Consider the following 26965-nt stretch of genomic DNA (forward strand, 5'->3'; position numbering starts at 1 on the left):
GTACACACGGTCCATTTTTTGTTCCCTAATTGCTCAGTCCACGTATTGATTGGATTTGGGAAGTACAGTCCTTAAACATGCCCGATTAAAATCGCCGGCGACGATAAAAGCTCCGTCGGGGTGTGCAAGATGCTGTTTATTGATAGCAGCGGGCAGGAGATTTAGCTCCATGCTAACGTTAGCATCCGGTAGAACATAAACAGCAACCACAATGACCATAGTTAGCTCTTTCGGTAGATAGAAGTGTCGACAAAACCTCTTCTCAGCGAGATGCAGAACAACGCAGTACAGGTGCATGTTCACAGTACAGTATGATAGACACTCTTATATGAATTGGCCAATCAGAGTTGGAAATCCCGAGTCGAGAATTTTTACCGTCCTGTGGTGCGGAAAGCATTATTTATTTTCGTTATAATATATTATTTTCAGAAATGCTTTAAATTTTAATGGAATCTCAGCTGTCCGAAATGTTCCTCAGTAGTGCGGGAAGCATATTTTGCTTTTATTAAATCGATCTCATTTAATTTTCCTTATTTTTTTTATCCCGCCAAGGCTTGAACCAGCGATAACTGAAGCGCAAAACAAAACAAATGTGCCGTAAACCTTTAGTTTCATTTCAGTATTCAACAACATTCATCCAACAAGCAGCCAGCTGGCAAACTACTCCAGGAGAGTGTTACTGTGAAAGAGGGGAGGGGGGGCCTTTTCCCCATTTTTGTGCTCTTTAAAATGGCAGCGCATGAAAGACATGAGACAATCACTTTTTTTTTTTTTTGCACAAAAATGTTTTCGCAGCCAACACATAAAAAACAGCAAATCAAAAAATGAGAAGACATTGTAATCATCTCAGTATACAAAGGACGCCTTGCCTGAAGCCCATGCACCAAAAAAGAAAGAGTATTTAGCATCTGCCGGGTTCCATGCTAAAGATATCTTAAGTCTGGAATTAAGGAATTCTAGGAGAATGGAACTGTCATGAACCAGAACAGGATCAGGACCCAAACGCGTGACGTTTCTCACACAAGCCATTTATTTTACAGGAAATGGAGACTCGTACACGTTAGGCAGCAGTCTGGCGTGGAAAGACAGGAAGCCAGAGGCAGACAAGATCGATACCAATTGCCTGAGGTGATATCGGACTGATAGGGTCGATACAGGACAGGGAGGGACGGACAGGAATGATAATGAAACAGGATATCGATATAGAATAGGAAACACTAGATGGGAACAAAAACAGGAGAGAATAATAAACAGGACAAAAATAGACGGGAAGGAAACTGGAAATCTATCCATCTATCTGTCATGTCCTGCAGGGTTGTCATGGCGCCCAGCTGGCCCCGCCCCTTGAAATCAGCTGACCTGCATTTCTTGATTACTCCTATGGGTACTTAAACCTGCCTTTTGGAACTGCCCTTTGCCAGATCGTTGTTGAAAACCTGTTCATGCCTGTTTGATACCTGTTTATTCTTGTTTTGCTTGTTGGACTTTGTTGCACTCCGGTGTAACATTCTGAGAGATTCCTGCAAATTCTTTTTAATCCCGTTAAATGTCTAATCTGTAGTTTTGCCTGCCTTTGAGCCTGCTTTGTTTTGTTTTTGGTCCGTTTGTGTGTTGGACAACTTTTCTTTCTCAATTAAGAGACAGATTGTCTACGCAAATGAGTTCCAACTTCCTGCTTCCCGACCCGTTTCAAGACAGTCCCGTCCCGCTTCGTGACACTATCTATCTATCTTACTACAATAAAAATCACAGCACAAGTGCATTACATTCCCTCACAGTTAATGCATACATTTTATTTTGCAAAATGTAAACTAAAAACCTGCCACCGTTTTACTTTGAAACCTCGAAAGAAAACGTACCCAGAATCTGGCTTACAAACATCAAAACAGAATATCAACAATATGTTGAAACACCAGCACCTGATCCGTGAAGTATTCGGGTAAAACGTCTTTCTCCTCGGATCCGATGCTGCGGATTTAGTCGAGGGCAAAGTCGGTCACCCTTACGTGAAGTCAATACGCTAAGTCAATCTTTACAATCCCTTTTCTGAGCTAATTTTATTTGATTTTGTCAGGACCAGAACGGAGACAGAACCCACTTGCATTTCTCACAAGTTTTATCGGAAGAAAGAGAAAAGGTTGCGCTCACGATCCGGTGATTGCTGGACACGGGATACAGGTCACTCCGAACCCGGAAATGGGACTTCCGTGGCGAGCGACGGCAGTGTCAGAAACAGAAAAAACGGGTCAGTAGCTGGGACAGGAGAACATAACATCATCAGGGTCGGAAGCGAGTTGTAAACCAGGAAAGGAGAGTAGACGTGGTCGGGGACCAAAATAAGTCAAGAGCCCGGACAGGAGAGTACACATGGTCAGGATCAAAAACGGGTCGAAGCCAGGGAATAGACAGGATCAAAAAACAGGACAGGTTGGAGTCAGGGTAGAAAAAGGCTTGCCTAGTGTTAAACTGAGGTTCGCAGAAGTATCTATCTATCTATCTATCAAGAGGAGGAAGATGTTGAGGATAAAAACAAATGAGATAATAGGGTATTCCACAAAAGTGTGCCATTTGCAAAACACATTATATCCATTCAGTATGAGCAGCATAAAACAAGAAAACAGGTATCTATCAGCGATATATTCTCCACAGATATTTTACCCTGTCATTGACGATTTAACTATTGAACAAAAACGTTGCCATTCGGTCAAAAAGTAAAACAAAAAAAACAAAAACAAATCGATTATGTCATGATTACTGATGCGAGGCACCTGTGCCCGCTCCTTTGGCGCCAACTGCCTCGGATTCTGATTGGCTCCCTGTCACTATTTAAACCCTCGTCTATCTGTCACCTGTTGTCAGTCCGTCGGCAAACTTAAGTTCACGCTTTTCGACGCTGACTCACTCCTGTTTTGGCTCCCGTCTGTTTCCCGGTTTCGACCCATTTTATGATCTTGACCACGTTTTTGCTCTCCCGTTCCAGCTACTGACCTGTTTTTTCCGCTCCCGACATCGCCATCGCTCGCCACGGAAGTGCCACTTCCGCATTCAGAGTGTTGGGAATCAATATCAAAATGTATCGTTTACCAAATTGTTCGAATGAGTTATCTGACTCCATTAACCAAAAACAATTTATGCACGCTCATTTCTTGACGGAAAAGATGAACAGGAAAGCCGACATTTTCGGGGCAGAAATAATTCCAGTAATAATTTAACTAAATGTTCTCCATCGAAAATTAGTGTCTTTGGGGTCTCTGGGAAGCCCCCTTCTGAAGTCCTTTAGCTTTTTTTTCTTCTTGGCCCACGTCTCCCCGCAAGATGGTGTGCCGGCTCCTCCCATGGGCGTGCCAAGAAAGCCGAACGTGGGGCTTCTCAAAACAACGCCTAGCGTTTCTACGTCATCAGGGCCGTGTTCTCAAAACAATGCCCGCCGTCCTCCGTCAGAGTCCTGTTATCTGTGAATTTCCCTAAGGGGATGAATAAAGTATCCATCTTGTCAGGCGGGACGGAAGGAAAACTGAGATCACTTGCACTCGTTTCTTGGTTTTTATTGGAAGGAAGGAATGACAAGACGTGAATCTTCGATCCGTTGTTTGACGGATTGTCGAGACTTGACAGGCGGGAATGGTCGCGGACAGGCGTAGTCGTCGTGTTGTCGGTCGGGGCTGGAGAAGAAGGGAGTCGTTTTGTTCGGAAGAGAGATCAGGAGTCAGGCGGGCAGGGCAGGTCGTAGGCAAATTCGGAAACGGGTCGGCAACGGAGATCAGGTAGAAAAACAGGAGGCAGGCAAAGAGTTGGAGGTACGGGCTTTCTGAGCAGATGGCAACAGATCGCATAGTACAATCGGACTAAGTGTTACCGGAAGCTGGGGATTTAAATGTACAGGGTGCGCCAATCAGCTGTCCTGGCTGTTGGCGCCAAATCCTGAACACAGGTGTTCCCGATCCGGGTAATTGTGACACATCTATCTATCTAGTCAAAATATTCTATATTTGGAACAGCGTGACCTGTCATTGAACTAAAGCCCAGTCAGTGAATATCTTGCATTAAACTCAATACATGTAACTTGTATTCAATCGTATAAAATCCTTTATAGTCAAATGTCTAAAATCCTTCAAGAGTGATCTGCTCCCGCGACCAGCGATCACCTGATCGTGTGTGCAATCCCTTTCCTTCTTCCCAATAAAACAGAGAAACATACGCAAATGGTTCCTGTTTTTGCCCTGGTCTCGACAGAGTATACCTCATCCTTTCAAATACACAACTGATCCAAATCATAACTGTGAGGTCCAAATTATGGGCAAACCCCGTGTGGCCGTTCATCAGATCTAAAAAGGAATTCAGGTAACGACAATATACATTTTCGTTCCGCTGCAGCGGGGGAGAAACGGGGAGAAACACAGGGGATGTGTTCTCGGCTCCACAATCGTCCTCCTGCTTCTTCCTCGCCTCAGCTGGCTTTATTTAGGACAAGTATGGTGGACTTTAGACTGACACATCATTGGGTGGACATTAAACTAGAACAGCAAAAGATATATAGACAGTGAATAGTAGGGGAATGTTCAGAGAAATACCGTATTTTCCGCACTATTAGGCGCACCGGGTTATAGGGCGCACCCCGAAAAAATAGTTTTTGGTCCTATTTTTGACATAGATAAGAAGCACCGGATTATAAGGCGCTACAATGGGAACGTGGACAAAACAGTCAGATAGTTAAGTCCAACTTATTACCCCCTTAACATTCCGAAAGAAAGCTTGCAAAGACGCAAATATGTGTCGAGAACACGTGCGGATGCGGTGTCCGTACGATGTCACTCAAATGCATCGTTCCATCATTCGGAAGGTTAAAGTCTTGGGATTCAAGAAATGCTAACCATTCCTTAGTATCTATTTTCTTTTTCGCTCGCAACTTTACTGTGCATATGACAATAAACAATTGAGTTGAATTTAAAAACAGACACTCCATTCCATCCATTATCTGCACCGCTTATCACAGAAACATCGAGTTCAGTCTGAAACAAGATACAGGGATAATATATAGCCGGAGTTGCTCACCGAAGTCGTTGTGTTCATAATAATGTGCAGCCAATGTCCTCTTAAATCCGTGAGGGTAGTAAATCCAGGAGAATAAAATAATTTCAAACACAGAATAGAAAAAAATGCTTTCTCTATGCCGTCAGCCACCTGCCATAAACATCCATCTTTTTTGGCCAATTGCAGGCTTTGTGTTGCCGTTCAAGCCAATGCCAGCCTGTAAATGATAAAAAGGATCCGCCCCTTGACCTCTGAATAACTTTAGCCAATAGTGATCGATTCAACTGATGATTGACACATTGGTTAGCCAATGAAACGCCGGTAAATAAATCCCAGCATACACCGCGGACTTTTAGGTGCACCTTATAGTGCGGAAAATACGGTACACAAAATATATATATATAGAACATTCTTAAGCAACTTCACAATAACCAATCCAGAAAACGCATTAGGAAAATGAATGCTCTAAATACTAACTCCAGAGTTGCAAATGTGGAGGCGCCCGACTATATTAAACCCCTCGGTGATGCACCGAGGCATGCTGCGCATACACAATAGCGACTGATTTCCAAACACGGTCTTCCTAAAGAGCTAATCAGCAGAATATACAGGGAGGGTATTATAAGCATCAAATGGCTTCCAGTCATTCAATCATCTTCCTTCCCTGCACTAAACTTGCATGCATGCTCTCTGCTAAGCAACACTCCATCATTTTCAGCATCCGTGGAAGTATTCGGATAGACAAGACAGAAAATTGTTCATTATAACAATATAATGTGAAACTTTTGCAGAAATGAGGAAACGTTGAAAAGGTCGGTCATGGAGTTTGGAAGAGTAGGTGATAGAAATAAGTTATGTGTGAATGTTGAGAAGACTCACGTGATGGTAATAAGGTTGCATGGAATATATTGAAAAGCTTTAGGTACTTGGGTTGAGATGTGGCTGCAGTTGTTGGAATGGAATGCGAGGTATGGCACAGAGTGAATCAAGGAAGCAAGGTTTTGGTTGCTCTGAGGAGGGCATGAGTATGGATGATAAGAGGGGATGGGGATGGTGCATTCAAACATTAAAATAAAAACAGAATAAAAACAATAACTTAACAAAATAATGTTACATAATATGTTCGAAAAGGGGTAGTAAGAAGCAAATGCTAATTTTCCCTACCCTTTCATCTTCCCTATTAAATACACCAATGATATAACAACAATTGTAATCATGTTGATAATAACAGTTATGATATAACAATAGTAACAATAACAATAAGGTTCACTATAGTTGTAAACGCAGTATTTACAATCTCTAGTATCATTCATACCGCATTTTCTGGTGGTTCCCACCTTTGGGATTCAAATTTGAACACCTGAATAGTTGGACATTGTTCCAAATTTTGACTCCACACACAGACACACACATAATTTTCCTAGTGGTTCTCACCTTTGGGATTCAAATTTGAACACCTGAATAGTTGGACATTGTTCCAAAGTTTGACTCCACACACAGACACACACATACTTTTCCTGGTGGTTCTCACCTTTGGAGTTATGAATTCACCAGAACCCCTCAAGTTATAATTTCCCTCCTTCCGAATGAATAATTTATGGATGTTTTCTGGCACGATGTTTTTGTTGACCTTAAATAGCAGTTGTGCAGTGAAAAATTTGACAAAATCATCTAATTTTAATAATTTGGACTGTAATAATTTAGGGACTTGGAGCCTGAACGCAGATTATAGAAGGGGAATTAAATGTTTTTGAGATGAACTGTTTGAGGAGTATGTTAGGAGTGACAATGAAATCGTGAGAGGCAGAACTGGAGTAGTAGTGGAACTGAGCAAGCGTGGATGAGGGAGTACTCGGTTGGTTTGGACGTCTGGAAAGGATGTTGAAGAGGATCTACAGAGCAGTAGTAAATGGAAGGAGACCAAGAGGAAGGCCGTGATTGACGTGGATGGATCGTGTTACGTATGCACTACAGGAAAGAGGCTGAAATGTAGTGGAAGCTAGAGCTCTTGTTGGTGATCGAAATGAGTGGAGAGGTGTTGGATAAGGATAGTGGGATGTTTGGATGTGTTCTATGATACAGCAGAGGTAAACCAGCGAAAGCTGTCAGGCCCTGCTTTTGAACAGAAGAGTGTGTTGTGTCACCTTGACCTGAGTGACATGGCCGTTTTCTTCTGTCCCGTTTCATCTGGAGGGACGAATGCATGACCAATTTCGGAGCAGGACGTCTATCGGCCCCACCCCAAAACATACACAACACAGCAGAGAGAGTTAGAAGGAGAGGGGGACACGTTGTTTATTTCATCCGAACATTCAGTCGTGTTCCAGAGTTGTCCCGGCGACAGTGGCATTTATACTGTCTTCGGTCAGCGATGACGTGTTGTTTTTCTCTAGCCTGGCGCTCGATTCTCCGAAACTATGCAATATCCCAGAAATAGTTGGAGTTGCCCTGACCCAGCCAAATTCTTATCAGTTAAGCACATAGTTGGAGTCCAAATTCTTATCAGTTAAGCAAAGAGTTGGAGTCGCCTTGACCCAGCCAAAGTCCTGTCAGTTACACACCTTCCAGATCTTTCTACCTTTATTCCACAATACCAACTTAGGTACAGAGGTGCCTAACTTATTTGGGTGTTTGGGCAGGCCATGGTCCAAAAATTGGTGTTTTTTTACTACTATTTCCCTTTTTTTTGTCTTGCTGTCGGTCACCCCCTCTTGAGGGATATGACCAAGGTAGATAGATAGATAGACAGGGTTGGGTAGGGTTACTTCGACTGGATTACTTTCAATTACTTTTGGATGACTCCAATAGCAGTCATCCTGTATCCTGTTTCATTATCATTCCTGTCCGTCCCGCCCTGTCCGGTATCGACCCTATCAGTCCGATATCACCTCGGGCAATTGGTATCGATCTTGTCTGCCTCTGGCTTCCTGTCTTTCCACGCCAGACTGCTTGAGGAGTAACGGCAAAAATGATGTCTGCAAGCTGTTTAGATTTATTTTCATTTTGTTTCTGTTGCATTTCATGTTCGTTTTGCCGGAGATCAAAGAGATCAAAGCCAGGAGAGAAAGCTTACCACATGTTGTGAGTCATCATTTTATTCCTGTTTAGTTTCTTTTGCCTTTTATTAGCATATTTGGTATTGGAGTCATCCAAAAGTAATTGAAAGTAATCAAGTTAAAGTAACCCTACCCAACCCTGCCTGTAGGGAAGTTTCCTTGTGTTGAAAAATAAAATCATAAAGACAGCAGGCAGTGTCGATTAACAGGATGGCCTCGGGGTGCTGTGTTGTAGGTTAGCCACAGCGGAGCGGATGACGTCACACGCTAGGCCAAAAGTTCGACATCCCTGAAGCAGATGGAAATCTTTGTGCCCAGGGTTACACCACCTCCATTCATGTAGAGAGCGTTTCCGTTTCGAAACAATCCACTTTAGATGATATTTTGTCGCCGTCATGTAGATAGATAGGGTTGGGTAGGGCTACTTTGACTCGATTACTTTCAATTACTTTTGGATTACTCCAATACCAAATATGCTCATAAAAGACAAAATAAACTAAATATGAATACAATTACTAAATGTTGCGCCTGGAATACATGAAACGGCAAACATGATCGGCAAGCTGTTTGGATTTATTTTCATTTGGTTTCTGTCGCATTTGATGTTAGTTTTGCCGGAGATCCAAGAGATCAAAGCCAGGAGAGAAAGCTTAACATGTGTTGTGAGTCATCATTTTATTAATATTGAGTTTATTTTGTCTTTTATTTGCATATTTGGTATTGGAGTCATCCAAAAGTCATTGAAAGTAATCCAGTTAAAGTAACCCTACCCAACCCTGTAGATAGATAGAAAATGAGATCTCTGGAGCACCTTTCAGAGCCATGACGTTTGTCTTCTGGTTGTTTCTCCTACAGACAGTTAAAGTCCAGGGGAACGACATCTCCCACAAGCTCCAGATCTCCAGGGTCAGCAAGAGCGACGAAGGCCAGTACGAGTGTCGGGTGACTCAAGCCAACTACGGAGAGATTGTGGATTACAAAGCCCAAGCCTGGCTGAGGGTCAACGCTTCTGCTAGAGTCCGGCGCCCCCTACAGCCTCCCAAGAAAAGTTCCCCGCTGCACCTGACCGACAAGAAATCCAGAAAGTCCACATCGCCTTTGGGCCAAGACGGAATGAGTTCGGATCAGAGGGTGGACTCGTCCTCTTCGTCTCACACGTCCTCCGATACAGACAAACAAAACCACAGCTCAGGTATCAGACATACTCGTAAACAGACTACACTAGGCAAGCTTTTCGACCCTGACTCACTCCTGTTTCGGCTCCCGTCTGTTTCCCGGCTTCGACCCGTTTTCTGATCTCGACCACGTTTTTGCTCTCCCGTCCCGGCTACTAACCTGTTTTTTCCGCTCCCGACACCGCCATCGCTCGCTGCGGAAGTGCCACTTCCGCGTTCAGAGTGTTGGGAATTAATATCAAAATGTAGCGTTTAGCAAATTGTTCAATTCAACAATTTATGCGCTCTCGTTTCTTGACGGAAATGATGAACAAGAGAGCCGACATTTTCACACTGGGCATATTTATTTTTTTAACAATTTATTAGCGACATTTGAGTCTGTGTGAAGCCTTCTTCTGAAATCATTTCGCTCTCTCTTATTGGCCATCTTCTCCCCGCATAATGGTGTGCCGACTCCTCCCATGGGCTTCACCATCTTGTCAAAGAGCGTCGTGATGCCTGGAATACTGAAAACAACACAGAGCAGTCTGGGTATGCTGATTATCTTATAGAATAGAATAGAATAGAATATACCTTTATTGTCATTGTTACAACATGGGATATATTATGACAACAAAATTGGACGTGGCACTCCAGTACCACATTTTACAGTGAAGATATAAGGAAAATAAAGAGATAAAGGAACAAAGAAGATGTTTGTACTGTCCTTGTTATCAGCCTTAGGTCCCGTTCCCGCCGTTCCTGTAAACAACATTTTCTACCAGGGTGCCCTGACCTCGCACCACAGCCCAGCCAGTGAATATCTTTTGCTTTAACTGTAATTTGTATTCGATCGTATAAAACCCTTTATAGTCAAATGTATAAAATCCTTCAAAACACACATGGGAACTGAAGAGGTGGAAGATTTATTGCAGATTACCGTAATTTCCGGACTGTAAAACCCCCAAATGGACCAGAAATTTCAAGGTGTGCCTGGTGATCCGTCGTTCATTAGACACGGACAAAAACTGGCAAATATGAAAACATTTTATCACTCACCACAATTGCATAAAAACGGTGGCGACGGGACCAATACCGGTAGGAAAACTGAACCCTAAACAACTGCTATGGACATGGGTGGTTGGTCACAATTTAATAGCATTGGATGCAACGGGAATCGATCCCGGACTGCAGCGGGAGGAGCACTGAACTCTATCAATTAAACCAGGGGTCTCCAAACTATTTCAAAATGAGGGTTACTTTTTGTTACTAATTGGCGCAAAGGGCCCCCAATTTTATATGCATCTTATTATTACTATGTGTCATGAACCAGAACAGGATCAGAACCCAAACGTGTGCCATTCTCACAAGCTTTTTATTTTCCGGGAAATGGGGAGTCAGGCACGTTAGGCAGCGATTTGGCGTGGAAAGACAGGAAGCCAGAGACCGACGGGATCGATTCTAATTGCCCGAGTTGATATCGGACAGAAGGGGTCGATACCGGACAAGACGGGACAGACAGGATAGATAATGAATCAGGATATGGAAATTAACAGGACAAACTAGACGGGAACGAAAACTGGAGAAAATAATAAACAGGACAAAAATAGACAGACACTAAACTGAAAACCGATATTAAAGAGGACAAAATAAACGGGAACAATACCGTACAGGAAATACCAACTGGGACAGGACCGAGTCGAAACCCACGTCTTGTGGGGCAGAAGTTCGTTGACGGACTGACAAAGTAAGAGAGAGCGCACTGAACTTAAAAAGACGGAAAGCCAATCTGTTAATAAGCCGCAGTTGGTGCCACACGGGCGGGTTCAATTGGGCGCCATGGCAACCGTGACACTATGTTGTTACTATGAGTTAAATAGACACAGGCAACTCCTAAAAAAACATAATACTAGAAAATAACAATGACCCAGCACTATAAGTATTTTCAGAGGTCACCCTGGTAGATGCAGGTAACCATTTTTTTTAACCCAATGCACATTTTTTTTTTCATTGAAATAAATCCCACGGTACACCACCAGTGTAAACCCTAATGAAAGACGCTAGACCGCACAGGCAAGGTCCTAGATATGTTAGAGTGGAGAGAATTTTCTTTCACATTTTCTTCAGCTCAAACTAATTATTGTAGGTGACAAACATTTTGACATTATGTGTGGCCAAAAAGCCTTTCTCTTCATTCAGTTCAGAACAACCAAATTACTTCCCACAATGTCTTTGTTTTCATTTAGTTCATAACCTCGTGAACCGGTTTAATGTGTGACAATATTCGTGCGGCCCGGCACAATAACATCAATGATTCGGTTGGTTCGTACTGTAAGAAAAACAATTTGATAAGATAAAAGCGAATTCCTTTTCATGCGTTGACAGCATCCCTAGGGGTCTAGGGGATAAGATCTGGGTATCTTATGTTTGCCATATTTGTCTCATTTGGCTCCAACCGCCGCGGGTTCTGATTGGCTCCCTGTCACTATTTGAACCCAGTCCTGTCAGTCCCCTGTTGTAAGTCCGTCTGCTAACCTCAGTGTATACTAGGCAAGCCTTTTTCGACCCTGAATCCAACCTGTTCCGTTTTCTGCTCCCATCTGTCCCCCGGCTTCGACCCGTTTTTAATCTTGACCACGTCTGTGCTCCTGTCCCAGCTTTCGACCTCTTTTGGTCCCCGACCACGTCTGTCCCATTTGTCAGTCCGTCTGCGAACCTCAGTGTACACTAGGCAAGCCTTTTTCGACCCTGACTCCCACCTGTCCCGATTTTTGCTCCCGTGTGTCCCGGCTACGCCCTGTTCTAATCCCGACCACGTCTGCTCTCCCGTACTGGCTTACGACCCATTTTTGATCCTGACTAGATCTACTCTCCCGTCCTGGCTTACGACTCGATTCCGATCCTGACCACGTTTTTGCACTCCTGTCCCGGCTATCGACCTGTTTTTCCGTCCCTGACACCGCCATCGCCCGCTAGGGAAGATCCATTTCCGTGTTTTGAACCCAATCTGATTGAGACTGGCTTCCCGCTGCCCTTCCTCTCTCTATCTCAATAAACTCGTGACAAACGTTACGCGATTGGGTCCTGTCCCCGTTCTGGTCCTGACAATGTTTTGCTATCGTATTTTTTTATGCAACCCTAGCCCTGGCTTTAAAAAAACAGTTATAGGTTACAGTCACACTGAGAGTCTTGATCAGTCCGAAGGGAATCGAGTGCATAGGTGCAGAAAATAGGAACAAACGGGAGCGCTGTGTGGTCGGATAAATGCCAGGCTGGCGTTTGAGTCCGGGAGAACAAAAATGGAAATGTTTCACTTCTGAGGGTTTTCCACACTTCAGTCATCTCCATTAAATCCGTCAGACTATTTATGCACGCACACTGCGAATGAACTCAGTCACCTATGAATCGGATCAAATTGTGATTCCCTTCGCCAATTAGATAGTCGTGGTCTCGCATCGTTGGTTTATATGAAATAATGGAACAGGGATTCGTTTACGGGAATATTCTTAAAAATGGATTTTACTTCTATTTAAACAAAAACGAATTTCCAGGACATTGTTTCCTCTTGTCTGTTGTGCTGCACAAGAAAATGAGCTTGATTATGTCAGGACCAGAACGGAGACAGAACCCACTTGCGTAACGTTTCTCAGTTTGATTGGGAAGAAGGGAAAGGAGTGCACACACGATCCGGAGATCGCTGGTCACGGGGAGCAGGTGGCGAGTGTCAAGTGTGAAAAAAAACGGGTCAGTTGCTGGGGTGGAAGAGCAAAAACGTGGTCGATATCAGAAAATGGGTCGTTATTAGGCACGGGAGAACAGACGTGGTCGATGTCAAAACAGGTCGTAATTCGGGACGGGAGAGCAGACGTGGTTGAGATCATTGTAGTGGGAGACAAATGGGAGCAAAAAACAAGACAGGCGAAAAAGGGCTTGCCGTGTAAAAACGGAGATTCGCAGACGGACCGACAAAAGGGGACTGACTGGACAGAGTTTAAATACTCAACAAGCTCCAGCTGCTGCCACCCAGGCCGGTCCAAAATGTCCCTAGGTATGAACGAGCGAGTGAGTTGTCTGTCTCTGTGTCCCCTGTCCACTGCCCGAAGATAGCTGGGATGTGCTCCAGCCCCCCCGTGATCCTACTGAGGATAAGCGCTTCAGACAATTGATAATACAGTACACATTTCATAATACCCTGTTTAGATCTAGCATGCACTTGTTCCCGTGACTCTTAGAAGGCGATGGTGCTTCATAGGACGATGCCATACAAACTAATGCCAGCTGCAGTTAACGCATCATTTTTAAGCAGATTTGTGAAACATGGCCACAATTTCAAGCATTTAAAAGCACTTTCCAATCTTTGAAAATACAATATTAGTTTCGAGCAATTATGCAAATAATGATAAAAGCAACCTTTGAAAAAGCAGAAACAGGCAATCACCAAGTGGCGTGCATGGACCTTGGACATTAAATTGTCAGGACCAGAACGGAAACAGGACCCAATTGCGTAATGTTTTCCAAAAATTTGATCGAAAGAAAGAGGAAGGGCTGTGCTCACGATCCGGTGTTCGCTGGGTGCAGGAAGCAAGTGATCGGAACACGGAAGTGGATCTTCTGTAGCAAGCAATGGCGACGTCAGGGACGGAAAAACGGGTCGGTAGCCGGGACTGGGAAAGCAAAGCGTGGTCGGGGTCGGAAACGAGTCGGTAGCCGGGACTGGAAGAGCAAAGCGTGGTCGGGGTCGGAAACAAGTCGTAAGCCAGAACGGGAGAGTAGACGTAGTCGGGGACAAAAGGAGGTCGTAAGCCGAGACAGCGTGGTCGGGGTCGGAAACGAGTCGTAGGCCAAGACAGGAGAGTAGACGGAGTCGGGATCAAAAATGGGTCATAAGCCGGGACGGGAGAGCAGTCTGTTTTCTTTTGCCATTAAGAATCTATTTCTTTTGTTAGACAGTTTCAGATGTGGCTTTTCCTTTGCCGGTTTGTTTTGGTCTGCATGGTCTTAAAGGCTATCATTTCGGAAGTTGCATCTTCACTGTATATTTTCACACTGGAAGGTTACGACTAGCAAGTCAGTTTCATACCTTCTCTAGCTCAGGAGGTCGAGCACTCGTCTTGGGATCAAGGCTCGATTCCCGGCTCCTCTGTGTTATATGTCGAAGTGTCCATGGGCAATACACTGAATCCCTAATGCCTATTGGACTTGTATAGAAATGCAGACCATTTAGCATTTAGCATCTTGATTATCCTCAAAACGTTTGACTGACTCCCTATTGGTGTGTGCGTGTGTGTGTGAATGGGTAAGTGTAAAGCACATTGTAAAGCGCTTTGGGAGGTCTTTAATGACTTCTAAAGTGCTATAGAAATGCAGACCATTTACCAATTAGCATCTTGATTATCCTCAAAACGTTTGGAGGCTGACTCCCTATTGGTGTGTGAGTGTGTGTGTGAATGGGTAAGTGTAAAGCACATTGTAAAGCGCGTTGGGAGGTCTCCATTGACTTGAAAAGTGCTATAGAAATGCAGACCATTTACCATTTAGCATCTTAATTATCCTCAAAACGTTTGGAGGCTGACTCCCGATTGGTGTGTGAGTGTGTGTGTGAATGGGTAAGTGTAAAACACTTTGTAAAGCGCGTTGGGAGGTCTCCATTGACTTGAAAAGTGCTATAGAAATGCAGACCATTTACCATTTAGCATCTTAATTATCCTCAAAACGTTTGGAGGCTGACTCCCTATTGGTGTGTGAGTGTGTGTGTATGGGTAAGTGTAAAGCACATTGTAAAGCGCTTTGGGAGGTCTTTAATGGCTTGTAAAGCGCTATAGAAATGCAGACCATTTACCAATTAGCATCTTGATTATCCTCAAAACGTTTGGAGGCTGACTCCCTATTGGTGTGTGAGTGTGTGTGTATGGGTAAGTGTAAAGCACATTGTAAAGCGCGTTGGGAGGTCTCCATTGACTTGAAAAGTGCTATAGAAATGCAGACCATTTACCATTTAGCATCTTAATTATCCTCAAAACGTTTGGAGGCTGACTCCCTATTGGTGTGTGAGTGTGTCTGTGAATGGGTAAGTGTGAAGAACATTGTAAAGCGCTTTGGGATGTCTTCATTGACTTGAAAAGCGCTATATAAAATGCAGACCACTTACCATTTACGTGGTCAGGATCAAATTAAGTCATAGCCGGAGACAAACGGGAGCAAAAAACGGGACAGACGGGAGTCAGGTTCGAAAAAGGCTTGCCTTGTACAAACAGAGGTTTGCAGACGGATTGACAACAGGAAAGTGACAGGACAGGGTTTAAATAGGGACAGGGAGCCAATCAGATGATTCCAATCAGTAATCATGACATAAATATACAAAAGGAATGTAAAATAGAGAATATTGGACACAATATATTTTCAACCGGATTGGTGCATTCCTCTGCAAAATGTTACCGACAAATTTAAAGCAACAGTGTGTTGTTATAGTTACATATGAAATGTTGCATATGCCCTTCAGCAGAAGCTGCCCTTGTATGGCGAAAAGTCTCCATTTTATCCTCAGGAGATGAAATTCTCATTACCTCGCTATTTTTTTTCATTTCTCTTCCCATCAAACTAATTTCAGTCATCATTTTACCGACCCACCTTTAAATGCCAATCATGTTGCCGAGGGCCGACGGTTCGTGGAAGTCGGTAACGCTCCCGGCAGGCGAGACCTCCTCGCAGCAAAACGCAGATAGATTATTAGCGAATGATGGAAACGAGTTCAATAAACCCCGGGGCTGCGGTGTCGTAGATTATCAGACGGGAACGTTATGCTGACGACCGTGTTGCCGCGTGGCGCTTGTGCTGTGTGGCTGACACTGATAAATGTGTCTCTGCGGGTTTTACACCCATGGCAGCCACGGGCACCTTGTCTGACGGCGAGAGGTTTTTAGCACTGGAATTCTAGCAAGAATTCAGCAAAATTGGAGTCAGTTGTTGTCATCATCGATTGTTTGATGAATCAGCAAATATTTTTTATGTCCTCCTTTTAATCGTCTGGTTTTTGGATGTATGGAAAAATGACAGACTATTCTATGATGGAAAATAATAAAAAAGCCAAGTGTTCACATAACAAACACTAAAAAATACAAACTAATGTAAGATAGACAGAAGCTGCCCTACTTACGAACTAGATAGGCGGGGTGTTTGTAGAGGTTTATTGTTCTATATTCTTTATCAATTATCCATTATCGGTCAGATCATAAGACACTACGAAGCCAAGAGGCCGAGACACTTGCTCCCAGCCAAGAGGCTGAGTCAAGGTCCTAGCCACAGGGCCAAGTAGCGATCAGTACGAATGCACCGTTCCCGGAGGTACTGCAATACCGGGCCGATGCGTGGAGTGGACAGAGCAAGCTCTTATTCTGGACAATCGTTTGTAAGATTAATTTGTTCGTAAGTTGCTTCAGTGCAAAATTTTGTATGTTTAAGGTTTATGGAAGTATGTATAAGTGTCGAGTCTAAAGCGACTAGTTACGTTTGGGAGAGCTAAAAAAATATTGACTAATCACAGACAGCTGCAGCTGAAGAAAAGGTTCCTTTCGTCTAGATGGTCGTGCCCTTTCTGAAAACCTTCCCCCACTGCGCTGTGTTTTATTGAAGTACTGAGACATAGAAACGGGAAAATAAACCCCCTCTGCCCCCCCCCCCCCCCCCCCTGGGACAGTTCCAACACTTTTGAACAAAGAAAGGAAAACTAGGAGATGCCAAAAAGGGCCAACTGATTAGAAATACACACCTTTGAGCAAATACGTTTAAGCCTACTTTACAATAAGTAACCTGTATTGTTTTGTACTCAAATAAAGTTTAACTCACTTTTGAAAGATGACCTTTAAGATTTAGGGAATTTTCTCCTCCGTGGTAGAAAGAAAAAAAGGGCGATCCAACCATTTTCTCAACCGCATCAAGCTTTCTTATTCCACCTCCCTTTCTTCTTTACACTTTACACCAACCATATTAAATGGATGCATGAGATATTAAACAATAAAAGCATCAAAGTTCTTAGTGCGCTGGAGATACAGTTTAAACATGAACTAGGAAGTAGTAGCCGGATTTCTTCTTCAGGGTGGATGCTGGGTGACTTCTCACAGCACCACACGCCGGTAGTGGCAGAACGAAGCACTGCAGTATTGTCCTGTACTCGGAAAAAGGTGCACACGATACAAAATCAAACTTGCGGCAACGTGCGGATATTTTTCGACATCCCAAAAATAATGTTCATATCTACCATATATAGATATAAATGATATAGTAACATTAATGAATTGTTTTTTTTTTATTATTAATACACTGATAGAACTATAAAACGGTGATGTGGTTTCAGTCGGGCTTTTCAGAGAAGACACATGTCTTAGGTCTACCCGCAATCAGTGTTCCCTCTAAGCTGCGCGCTGTGCGCAATTGCGCACTGCTCGCACATTCTCAGCGCAAAAGAAATTCGAGCCATCGCACAAAAATCAGGGCTCGAAATTACTAAATAAAAAGCGACTTAAGTCAAAGTTACAGTGCATGAAGGGGAAAATACACGGGTTCCCCTGACGTTGTGTCCTAAATGCGGTATTTTGAAGTCGAGTCGAAGGAGAACGAAGTTGGTAAAGTTAGTAGAGTATGTTGAGAACCGGCTTCTCCGGCTCGGCTTACTAAAAGGAACCGGCTTTTTCGGGTCCTAAACGACTCTTCGGGTTGTTTTTGCTTCTTTCATCCCTCAATGACCAAATATTATGTAGAATTATGCACAACATGACTTAAAGGAATTGACCAAAAAAGAAAAAAATACCAAAATAAAAAAGTAGTAAAAAGTTCAGAAAAAAAGAAACCAAAGGAAGAGAAAAAAACGAAGGAAAAATTTAGAAAAAAGTCAGAAAAAAAAAGATAAGAAAGAAATGTAGGAAAAAAGGAAATAGAGAACAAAAAGAAAAAAGTAACAGCTCGGAAAAAAATAAACACAATGAGACTTTAAAAAAAAATGATAAAAAAGGAGAAAAAAACACGGAAAAAAGAAGAAAAATTTTGTTTTGCATTCAAATAATTTCCAATGATATCAAGTGAATCTTGTTGCCAACATTGTACTTCCACTCAAAAATGTGATGAAGTACAGTTCTGTATCTTAAAACTGACTCAATAAGCCCCCCAAAATGCTAATATTATGCGAGAAAATCTATCAGGAAATAAAAAGAAATGGATATCTTGTGAAAGAATTGTAAAAACAAATGACGTTTGTAGGCAATCGTACATGAATCAATTCATTCAAAGTGAAAAATTGTTTTGCATTGCCGGAAACTCAGCAAAATATAACGTGATGTCAATTTTAGGACATGTTTGATAATGACTTAGTTGCCACACTTGGGATTGCCGTTGCTCACTGTTGTTTCAAGCGCTGCTCACCGACTTTGTGTGAACGCTCAGACCCGGAAGGAAAATGACAGGGAACATTGCCCGCAATACACATAGCAACTTGGGACATAGACGAAGTTGGTCTTGAACTTGGTCTTCATTTGATTTCCAAAGACTTTAAATAGGTCTCAAAAAGTCTCGAAAGTAACTTGCCTTAAACTGGAGGAACCCTGAGTCTAGTCCAGGTTCTAGCCGGTAACAATTGTATTTTTTTTCTATTATGTTCAAGTTTGCCAAAATGTCATCTAGACAATGAGCTGACTCACTATCACCTCTTTAGGGAACTCAGTCTGGTTTGAAGCCACTTTGATCCGTCCCTGACGGTCCCTTTCCGGCTAAAAGGGAGCCGTGCTTCTCTTTGACTTATCACCCGTATTGTCTGCCGACGTCGTAAATGGTGTTGTCTGGTTTGTTTGAAGTCCGTCTCCTCTGCCGCGGCCATTTGCTAATATTCGGCTGTTTGGGAAAATTGTTTGTCCAGACTTTGTAGTTGAAGTGTTTTCGCGGGCAAGCTCATTTCTCTATTTGTGTCGGGACATCGTCATGAGAGCAGATTTGGTGATTACATCAGGGGGTCTCAAACTCAAGTTTTTTTAAGTGCCGCCGAACCTTCCACTGTCAAATATATATGTATATATATACCCTAAATTCCGGACTATAAGCCGTTACTTTTTTACCTAACTTTCAACCCTGCGGCTTATTCAGTGATGCGGCCAATTTATGCGCTACCATTAACTGCCCTGTCAAAGCTATATTATTATTATCAAAGCTTTGAAAACTCTCTCGGTGTACCGTCTTTTCTTTATTGTCATTGTTACAACATGGATATGCTACGACTCCAGTTCCACATTTACAGTGAGGATAAGGAAACAATGAGATAAAGGAACAAAGAACTAACTGACTTTGTTGTAAGTAGGCTTTGTTTTCCTCCAGGGGGGGGGGGGGGGGGGGGGGGGGGGGGGGGTCGGGTTCAAACAGATTTGCTGGATACAACCGGAATGTTTGATGTTTGATCGTACATTACACATAGTCCAGTGTTTTTTTTCCGAATTGCTCAGTCCACAATTGAATGGATTTGGGAGTACAGTCCATAAACATGCCCGATTAAAGTCGCCGTCGACGATAAAGCTCCGTTGGGGTGTGCAAGCTGCTGTTTATGGATAGCAGCGGGCAGGAGATTTAGCGCTATGCTAACGTTAGCATCCGGTGAAACGGTTAGCGGTGGAAAGTAAACAGCAAACACAAAGACCACAGTTAACTCTCCCGGTACATAGAAGGGTCTGCATGATACTGCTAGAAACTCCATATCGAAATATGTGTAACCCATGTAAAATATGTATTTGCAACTGTATATTTTTGTAATGTATGTATTTGTATTTATTTTAGACACTTATTCTGATATGTTTTGCACAGGTGACTGAAAAAGGAGGGGCGGAACAAACGCGGGGTGCCGAGTTTAAGTGGGGACCGCTAAAGGTGAGGGACGGACAAGGAAAGAAGAGGGGGTAAAAAGTTGGTTAATGAAAAAGGAGTTGCGTGAGTAAATGTGGTCATCTGATATATTTTTCCCACCCTTACCTTTGGAAATATACACTTTTTTCCTTGGATTACTTTCAACGAGACCCGGACTCTGCCAGTCTGCATTAAACCTTAAGTACCGTATCATTTTCCGTTCATTTTGCCGGCTGTGATTTTTGGACTGTGGACTTTAATGAAGGACATTTAGTTTCAATCGCGGGACTTGAAGTCGGGTTTGGGTTAATTTTATGGTTGTGTTACATGTTTAAATGTGCGGCTTGCGTATGTACAAAATCGGTTTACCTCTTAAAATGTGGTGGGTGCGGCTTATAATCAGGTGCGCTCTATAGTCCGGAATTTACGGTATATATATCCATCCTTCCATCCAATATATGCACCGCTTATCCTCAGTAGGGTCGCAGGGGTTCTGGAGCCCATCCCAGCTATCTTCGGCAGTGGGCAGGGGACACCCTCAACCGGTTGCCAGCCAATCAGAGGGCACACAGAGACATAGACATACAGCCATTCGCTCATTCACACTGAGGAACAATTTGGTAGGCCAATTAACTTGACATGCATGTTTTGGGAATGTGGGAGGAAACCGGAGTGCCCGCACAGAGAGAACATGCAAACTTCACATAGGAGGTTCGATGACCTGAGAACTGCTGCCCTATTAGCTCAGGAGGTAGAGTCCTCGTCTTGGGAACAAGAGGTCGCAGGTTCGATTCCCGGCTCCTCCGTGTTATATGTCGAAGTGTCCATGGGCAAGACACTGAATCCCTAATGCCCCCCATAAGCAGGAAGGCACCTTGCATGGCTGACTCCCTATTGGTGTTTGAGTGTGTGTGAATGGGTACGTGTGAAGCACATTGTAAAGCGCTTTAAGAGGTCTTCATTGACTTGAAAAGCGCTATAGAAATGCAGACCAATTACCATTTGGCATCTTGATTATCCTCAAACCGTTTGGAGGCTGACTCCCTATTGGTGTGTGAGTGTAAAGCACATTGTAAAGCACTTTGGGAGGTCTTCATTGACTTGAAAAGCGCTATAGAAATGCAGACCATTTACCATTTGGCATCTTGATTATCCTCAAACCGTTTGGAGGCTGACTCCCTATTGGTGTGTGAGAGTGTGTGTGAATGGGCAAGTGTGAAGCACATTGTAAAGCGCTTTGAAGAAGATACACTTCCGTGTTCGGAGCACAATCCGAGTACGAGAGTAACCTGATTCCCGCGTCCAGCGAACACCGGATCGTGGGCGCAGCCCTTCCTCTTTCTTCCAATAAAATTTGTGAGAAACGCAATGCAACAGGAGGGACAGAAATAGAACCATCACTCAAAATGCCAAAATAAAATCCCTAAATCTGCTGTAAATTCCTCACACAAAATGGAGTTTATTTTTCACGTTCGGAATCGCTGATAGAAACACTCTTTTCATTTTCAATGTGGGCTCCAGGCCATTCTGTCTATCCCAAACATGTCATTAGTCCCATTCCTGCACGCAATTCAGTTCCACATTCGCCTTGACTATAAGTAAAGATAGTCGGCATCCGAATGAGTCACGGACGCATTGATAAAGACATCGCGTGACGGCATTGCGGAAGAAAAGGAACGGGACGCTTTGAAAAGATGTGACATTTCTAACTGGCACAATGAATCATGTGGACGAAAAAGAAAAGGTTTCGTTCTATCATCCGCACCCCTGGGATACGCAACAAAAGAAGAATGAGGGGAGGATCAAATCGCATTAAAGCTCCCCTGAGACTGGTGGGGTGACATAGTAGACAAAATGCCATGATGTTTTTTGGAATTCAGTACTGTTGAAAATTTGGCTGCAACAACAAATCGATGAGTATAAGTGTTAGTGTTGGCAACTCATTAGAACATCGATTCGTTGTGTCACCTGATTTATGAGCCACTCCTTACGTTAAATCGATAAAAATAAGTACAAATAATTGTGCACCCAATCAGAGAGCTGTAGTACTACTTTCGTCTGGTAGAGGGCGCTTGAGACCGTTTTTTTTTTTTATGAAAATCTATCATAATTGATTTTTATTTAGCATTGCATTATTACAAGAAAAATTGGCATGAAAGAGTCACTACTAACAACTTTTAAGGGAGCAGAAATACAGAAAAAAATGATAAAAGAAACAAAAATAGAAAAACTAATAATAATAACAATTAAGATATGTTTAACTAATAAACATGGGGGAGTTTTTCAAGCACATTATATATCATTTTCATATTTCATATACTCTTTCACAATATCTACAAAATTGGCCGGAGAAAAATCCCCATTTGCAAAGGTTCTAGTGTTGTAAACTGGTCGATTCCAAGTGGTCAGTTTTGGAAGCGCCTTAACCTACCATTGTGAAAATGTGTATAAAATACAATGTTTACGTTTCAGATTTTCATCAAATTTGACAAAGTAAGGCTTCTAGCTATTGTCTCACCTGTTTTCCAGCTAAGCTACTCATGCTAAATGCATCTGCAGGGATTTAATTGCAAAAAATAAAAATAATCAGGGGAGAATAAAACCTCTATTGTCACAGTTGCCATGGTGCCCAATTGGCCCCGCCCGTGTGGCGCCAGCTGCGGCTAGTTGACTGATTGGCTTTCCGTCTATTTAAGCTCAGTGCTCTCACTTTTACTTTTTCAGTCCGTCAACGAACTTCTACCCCGCAGGACGTGGGTTCTGATTCGGTCCTTGTTGGTTTTTCTTGTCCGGTATTGTTTTCATTTATTTTATCCTGTTCATTGTTCTCTCCATTTTTCCTTCCCGTTTAGTTTGTCCTGTTTAATTTCGATATCCTGTTTCAGTATATATCCTGTCTGTCCCGTCCTGTCCGGTATCGACCCCATCAGTCCGATATCTGTTCGGGCAATTGGTGTCGATCTCGTCGGTATCTGGCTTCCTGTCTTTCTACGCCGGGCCGCTGCCTCACGTGCATGACTCCCCATTCCCTGTAAAATAAAAGCTTGTGTGAGAAACGTCGTGCATTTGGGTCCTGATACTTTTCCAGTCCTTGACATGGATGACTCAATGTTAATAGCACTTGCAGCGATCATTTCAATTTGGGAGATAACATCAGACGACTTTGGATTGGCATTTCAGGTGAATTTTACAAGAACCGTAAGGGGTTAATCACACCCACACATGATGCTCCAGATACTGGACTAGCTTACAGGAAGGTCAGTTGTATAGGTTCTCTAACAGGCTAAATGGTTTTCATCTGCCTTAGGCTGTTTTTCGCACTGCACTTGCTCAGAAAGACTGAAAGACTCACTCAGCAACACTAATTTACTGCTTGTTTAAAACCAGTTCTGAGGCACTTACTGGACTACTTCAGTTTTGCAACCTTCACAATAAATTGATTCAATAACAACACACCGTGTCTTGCTAATTACACAGTGAACAGCTCTTCAGACAAAAGAAACTAAATAGGAATCAAATGACTCCATTTTGGGCAGCACGGCGGGGCAGTGGTTAGCGCTTGTGCGGCACAGCTCATGTCGTGGGAACCTGACGTGGGTTCAAATCCAGCTCCAGACCTCCTGTGCGGAGTTTGTATGTTCTCCCCGTGCTTGCGTGGTTTTCCTCCGGGCACTCCGGTTTCTTCCTACGTTCCAAAAACATGCATTTCAGGTGAATTGGCCGGTTCAAATTCTCCCTAGGTGTGAATGAGCGAATGAGTTGTCTGTCCCTGTGTGCCCTGCGATTGGCTGGCAACCAGTTCAGGGTGTCCCCTGCCCACTGCCCGGAGATGGCTGGGATGGGCTCCAGCCCCCCCGCGACCCTAATGAGGATAAGCAGTACGGCTGATGAGATGAGATGAGATGAGAATGATGTTGGCAAGCTGTTTGGATTTATTTTAATTTTGTTTCTGTCGTATTTTATGTTGGTTTTGCCGGAGAACAAAAAGATCAAAGCCAGGAGAGAAAGCTTACCACCTGTTGTGAGTCATCATTTTATTCATATTTAGTTTCTTTTGTCTTTTATTAGCATATTTGGTATTGGAGTAATCCAAAAGTCATTGAAAGTAATCCAGTTAAAGTAACCCTACCCAACCCTGTTGGTTCAATATATTAAATGTGAAGCTGGAGTGCCACGTCCAATTTCGTTGTCACAATATGTTCAACCCATTTTGTAACAATGACAATAAAGGTATATTCTATTCTATTCTATTAGTTATTGGTCCATCTAAATGACATAACTTGTTCTCAAAAACTGCTGTGAACATTGACAAATGTCACATCACCCAGAGCGACTCAGTTAAAAAATTAGGTGTCCCTTTTTTAACCCCGATCTGTCCTTTCAAACACACGTGAAGAATATTAGTAGAACCGCTTACTTCCATCTTCGCAACATTGCTAAAATTTGTCCCATGCTGTCTCAGTCAGATGCGGAGATTATAATTCACGCGTTTGTTACCTCCCGTCTCGATGACTGTAATGCACTACTCTCCGGTCCCCCGGAGTCCAAAATCAAGAGCCTTCAGCTGGTACAAAATGCTCCAGCTGTCACAAGCCAGAGACGGGGACATGACCCAATAGCGTTCGTTAAACTTAGTTTTATTGAAATACAGAGCAGTGCTTGCTTCCACGATCCGATGGTGGCAGGAAAGCTGGTCGTTAGCCGGGATAGGGGAGCAAAGGCGGTAATTGAGTCCAGAAAAAAGGTCGGCAACAAGTATCAGGCAGGAAACAGGGCAAAACAGGTCGATGGCCGGGACGGAAGAGCAGGGCAGAAAGGGGTCCAGAAACAGGTCGGCAACGGGTAACAGGCAGGAAAAACCGGAGCAGGTGATGGTCGGAGGGTACGGTGCTTGCCTACCAAAAGCGTAGGTTTGCAGGACGGTCTGACGGCTTCCCCTGAATCAGTAATCATGACAGCAGCGAGGCTTTTAACTAAGACAAGAAAGTTTGATCCTATGACCCAGATTTTAGCTAACCTGCATTGGCTCCCTGTTAGCTTAAGATGTGATTTGAAGGTTCTGTTGGTAGAATACAAAATATACCAAATCATTCATGGAATTGCTTCTCCAGATCTTTCAGATGTAATTTCCCCCTTAGTTCCGGTCCGGAGCCTTCCTTCTGAAAATGCTGGTCTACTAGTGATCCCAAGAGCCAAGAAGAGGTCCGCAGGATCGTAAGCGTTCTCCATTTTCGGGCCCCTGTGCTGTGGAATGCTCTTTCCCCTGAGATTGGATCTGCAACCTTAGTGGAAATGTTTAAATCTAAGCTTAAAACACACTTCTATTCTATAGCATATGAATAACCTAGATTTTATGTTGACAGTATCAGGTGATGGTGTCATAAAAGTGAGACTCTTTGTGACTAAGGGCTATACAGATAAACACGACTTGACCGATTTCCCTTTCTGTGTTTCTTCTTTCCCCAGGTTCAAGAATATCAGCCTGCCCCCTCCTAACACTCATCCTTCTGGCTTTCGGTCTGGTGAGGGAGGCCTTGTTATAAAACACCGATGGGTACAAGGAACTGTAACCAGATCTCACGTCTGCTACGTTCGCTCTTAAAGTAAACGAGAGATTTGCTTGTTTTCTTTTCGTCCTTCCTCCATGCGGACTTCACACTATAGACTCATAACCCCGCCACTACTACTCCTGCACCGAGCACATTATTATTCGCCACTACGAGAAAAAAAACTGGATTACCTTTCGGTGCTCTTCGCATCACCCGAGGCGCAACGCTCCAATGTGGGATCGGACTCCTGTTGGATAACGGAGGAATCTCTTTCTTATGGTTTGGCTGTTCCGGGTCGGGTTTTCATTTGTCAAACCAGAAAAAAATAAGAATCTATATTTGTGTTATAAATATATATATATATCTAAAATTATATATACATCTGTTTTATTTGACTCACCTAGAGTTCATGTTTGTGCCGTATACATAGCTCATGCTTTTCATTGTGAATAGGCCCTTTTTTGACAACGATTAAAAAAAAAAGGAAAAAAAAACCTGAATTTTGTTCCTGACTGTTACCGTTAGCTTTGGTTTGTTACATTTGTCTTTAAGCTGTTTAAAGAGCCAGTGCGCATACATTTACATCTCGTTTGTGCTAGAAATGTGCATGCTCGTCGATCAAGGCTTCAAGGAGAGGAGTGTACGTAGTGCATTATTTAAACATGAGTCAGCACTTGGAGTTCAGTGTTTCCGTATTTCAGATTTAGCTTTATTTCAATGTGCTAGCTTTTGATGTGGGGGGGGGATAAAACATGTCCTTGCCATTTTTATTTGTATTGCACCCTCTGAATGAATAAAAATGGTTGTCACAGTTCATGAATAATTCCCGGTATTTGACCACGCAGCAAATCGTTTATTACGACCCAAGATTTTTTTATTTTTTTTTAGTTGGTCTTTCTTTGTGAGAAATATACAATTACCGTATTTTCCGCACTATAGGGCGCACCGGGTTATAGGGCGCATCCCCCAAAAAATAATTTTTGGTCCTATATCTTCCATAGATAAGGCGCACCGGGTTATAAGGCGCTACAATGGGAACGTCGACAAAACAGTCAGATGGTTCAGTCCAACTGATTACCCCCTTAACATTCCCAAAGCTTGCAAATACGTGTCGAGAACACGTGCAGATGCGGTGTCCGTACGATGTCACTCAAATGCATCGTTCCATCATTCGGAAGGTTAAAGTCTTGGGATTCAAGAAATGCCAACCATTCCTTAGTTTCTGTTTTCTTTTTCGCTCGCAACTTTACTGTGCATATGAGAATAAACACTTGGAATTGAGTTAAATTCACTCAACTCATCA

At 43.1% G+C, this 26965-nt stretch overlaps 1 protein-coding gene across 1 annotated transcript in view; it reads left to right on the forward strand.

The window, feature by feature from the left end:
* vstm2a (V-set and transmembrane domain containing 2A) overlaps positions 1-26691 on the forward strand; it is an 83228-nt gene extending 56537 nt beyond the window's left edge. Inside the window, exons 4-5 of the mRNA XM_088322248.1 lie at positions 8943-9279; positions 25580-26691. Coding sequence (XP_088178374.1) covers positions 8943-9279; positions 25580-25656 — 414 coding nt within the window. The 3' untranslated portion in view covers positions 25657-26691. The remainder of the gene's footprint in view (positions 1-8942; positions 9280-25579) is intronic.
* Positions 26692-26965: the final 274 nt, after the last annotated feature.

The sequence above is a fragment of the Urocampus carinirostris genome, chromosome 18 (genome assembly GCF_059441175.1).
Source record: "Urocampus carinirostris isolate Australia breed hairy pipefish chromosome 18, RoL_Ucar_1.0, whole genome shotgun sequence".
Lineage (NCBI taxonomy): Eukaryota > Metazoa > Chordata > Actinopteri > Syngnathiformes > Syngnathidae > Urocampus > Urocampus carinirostris.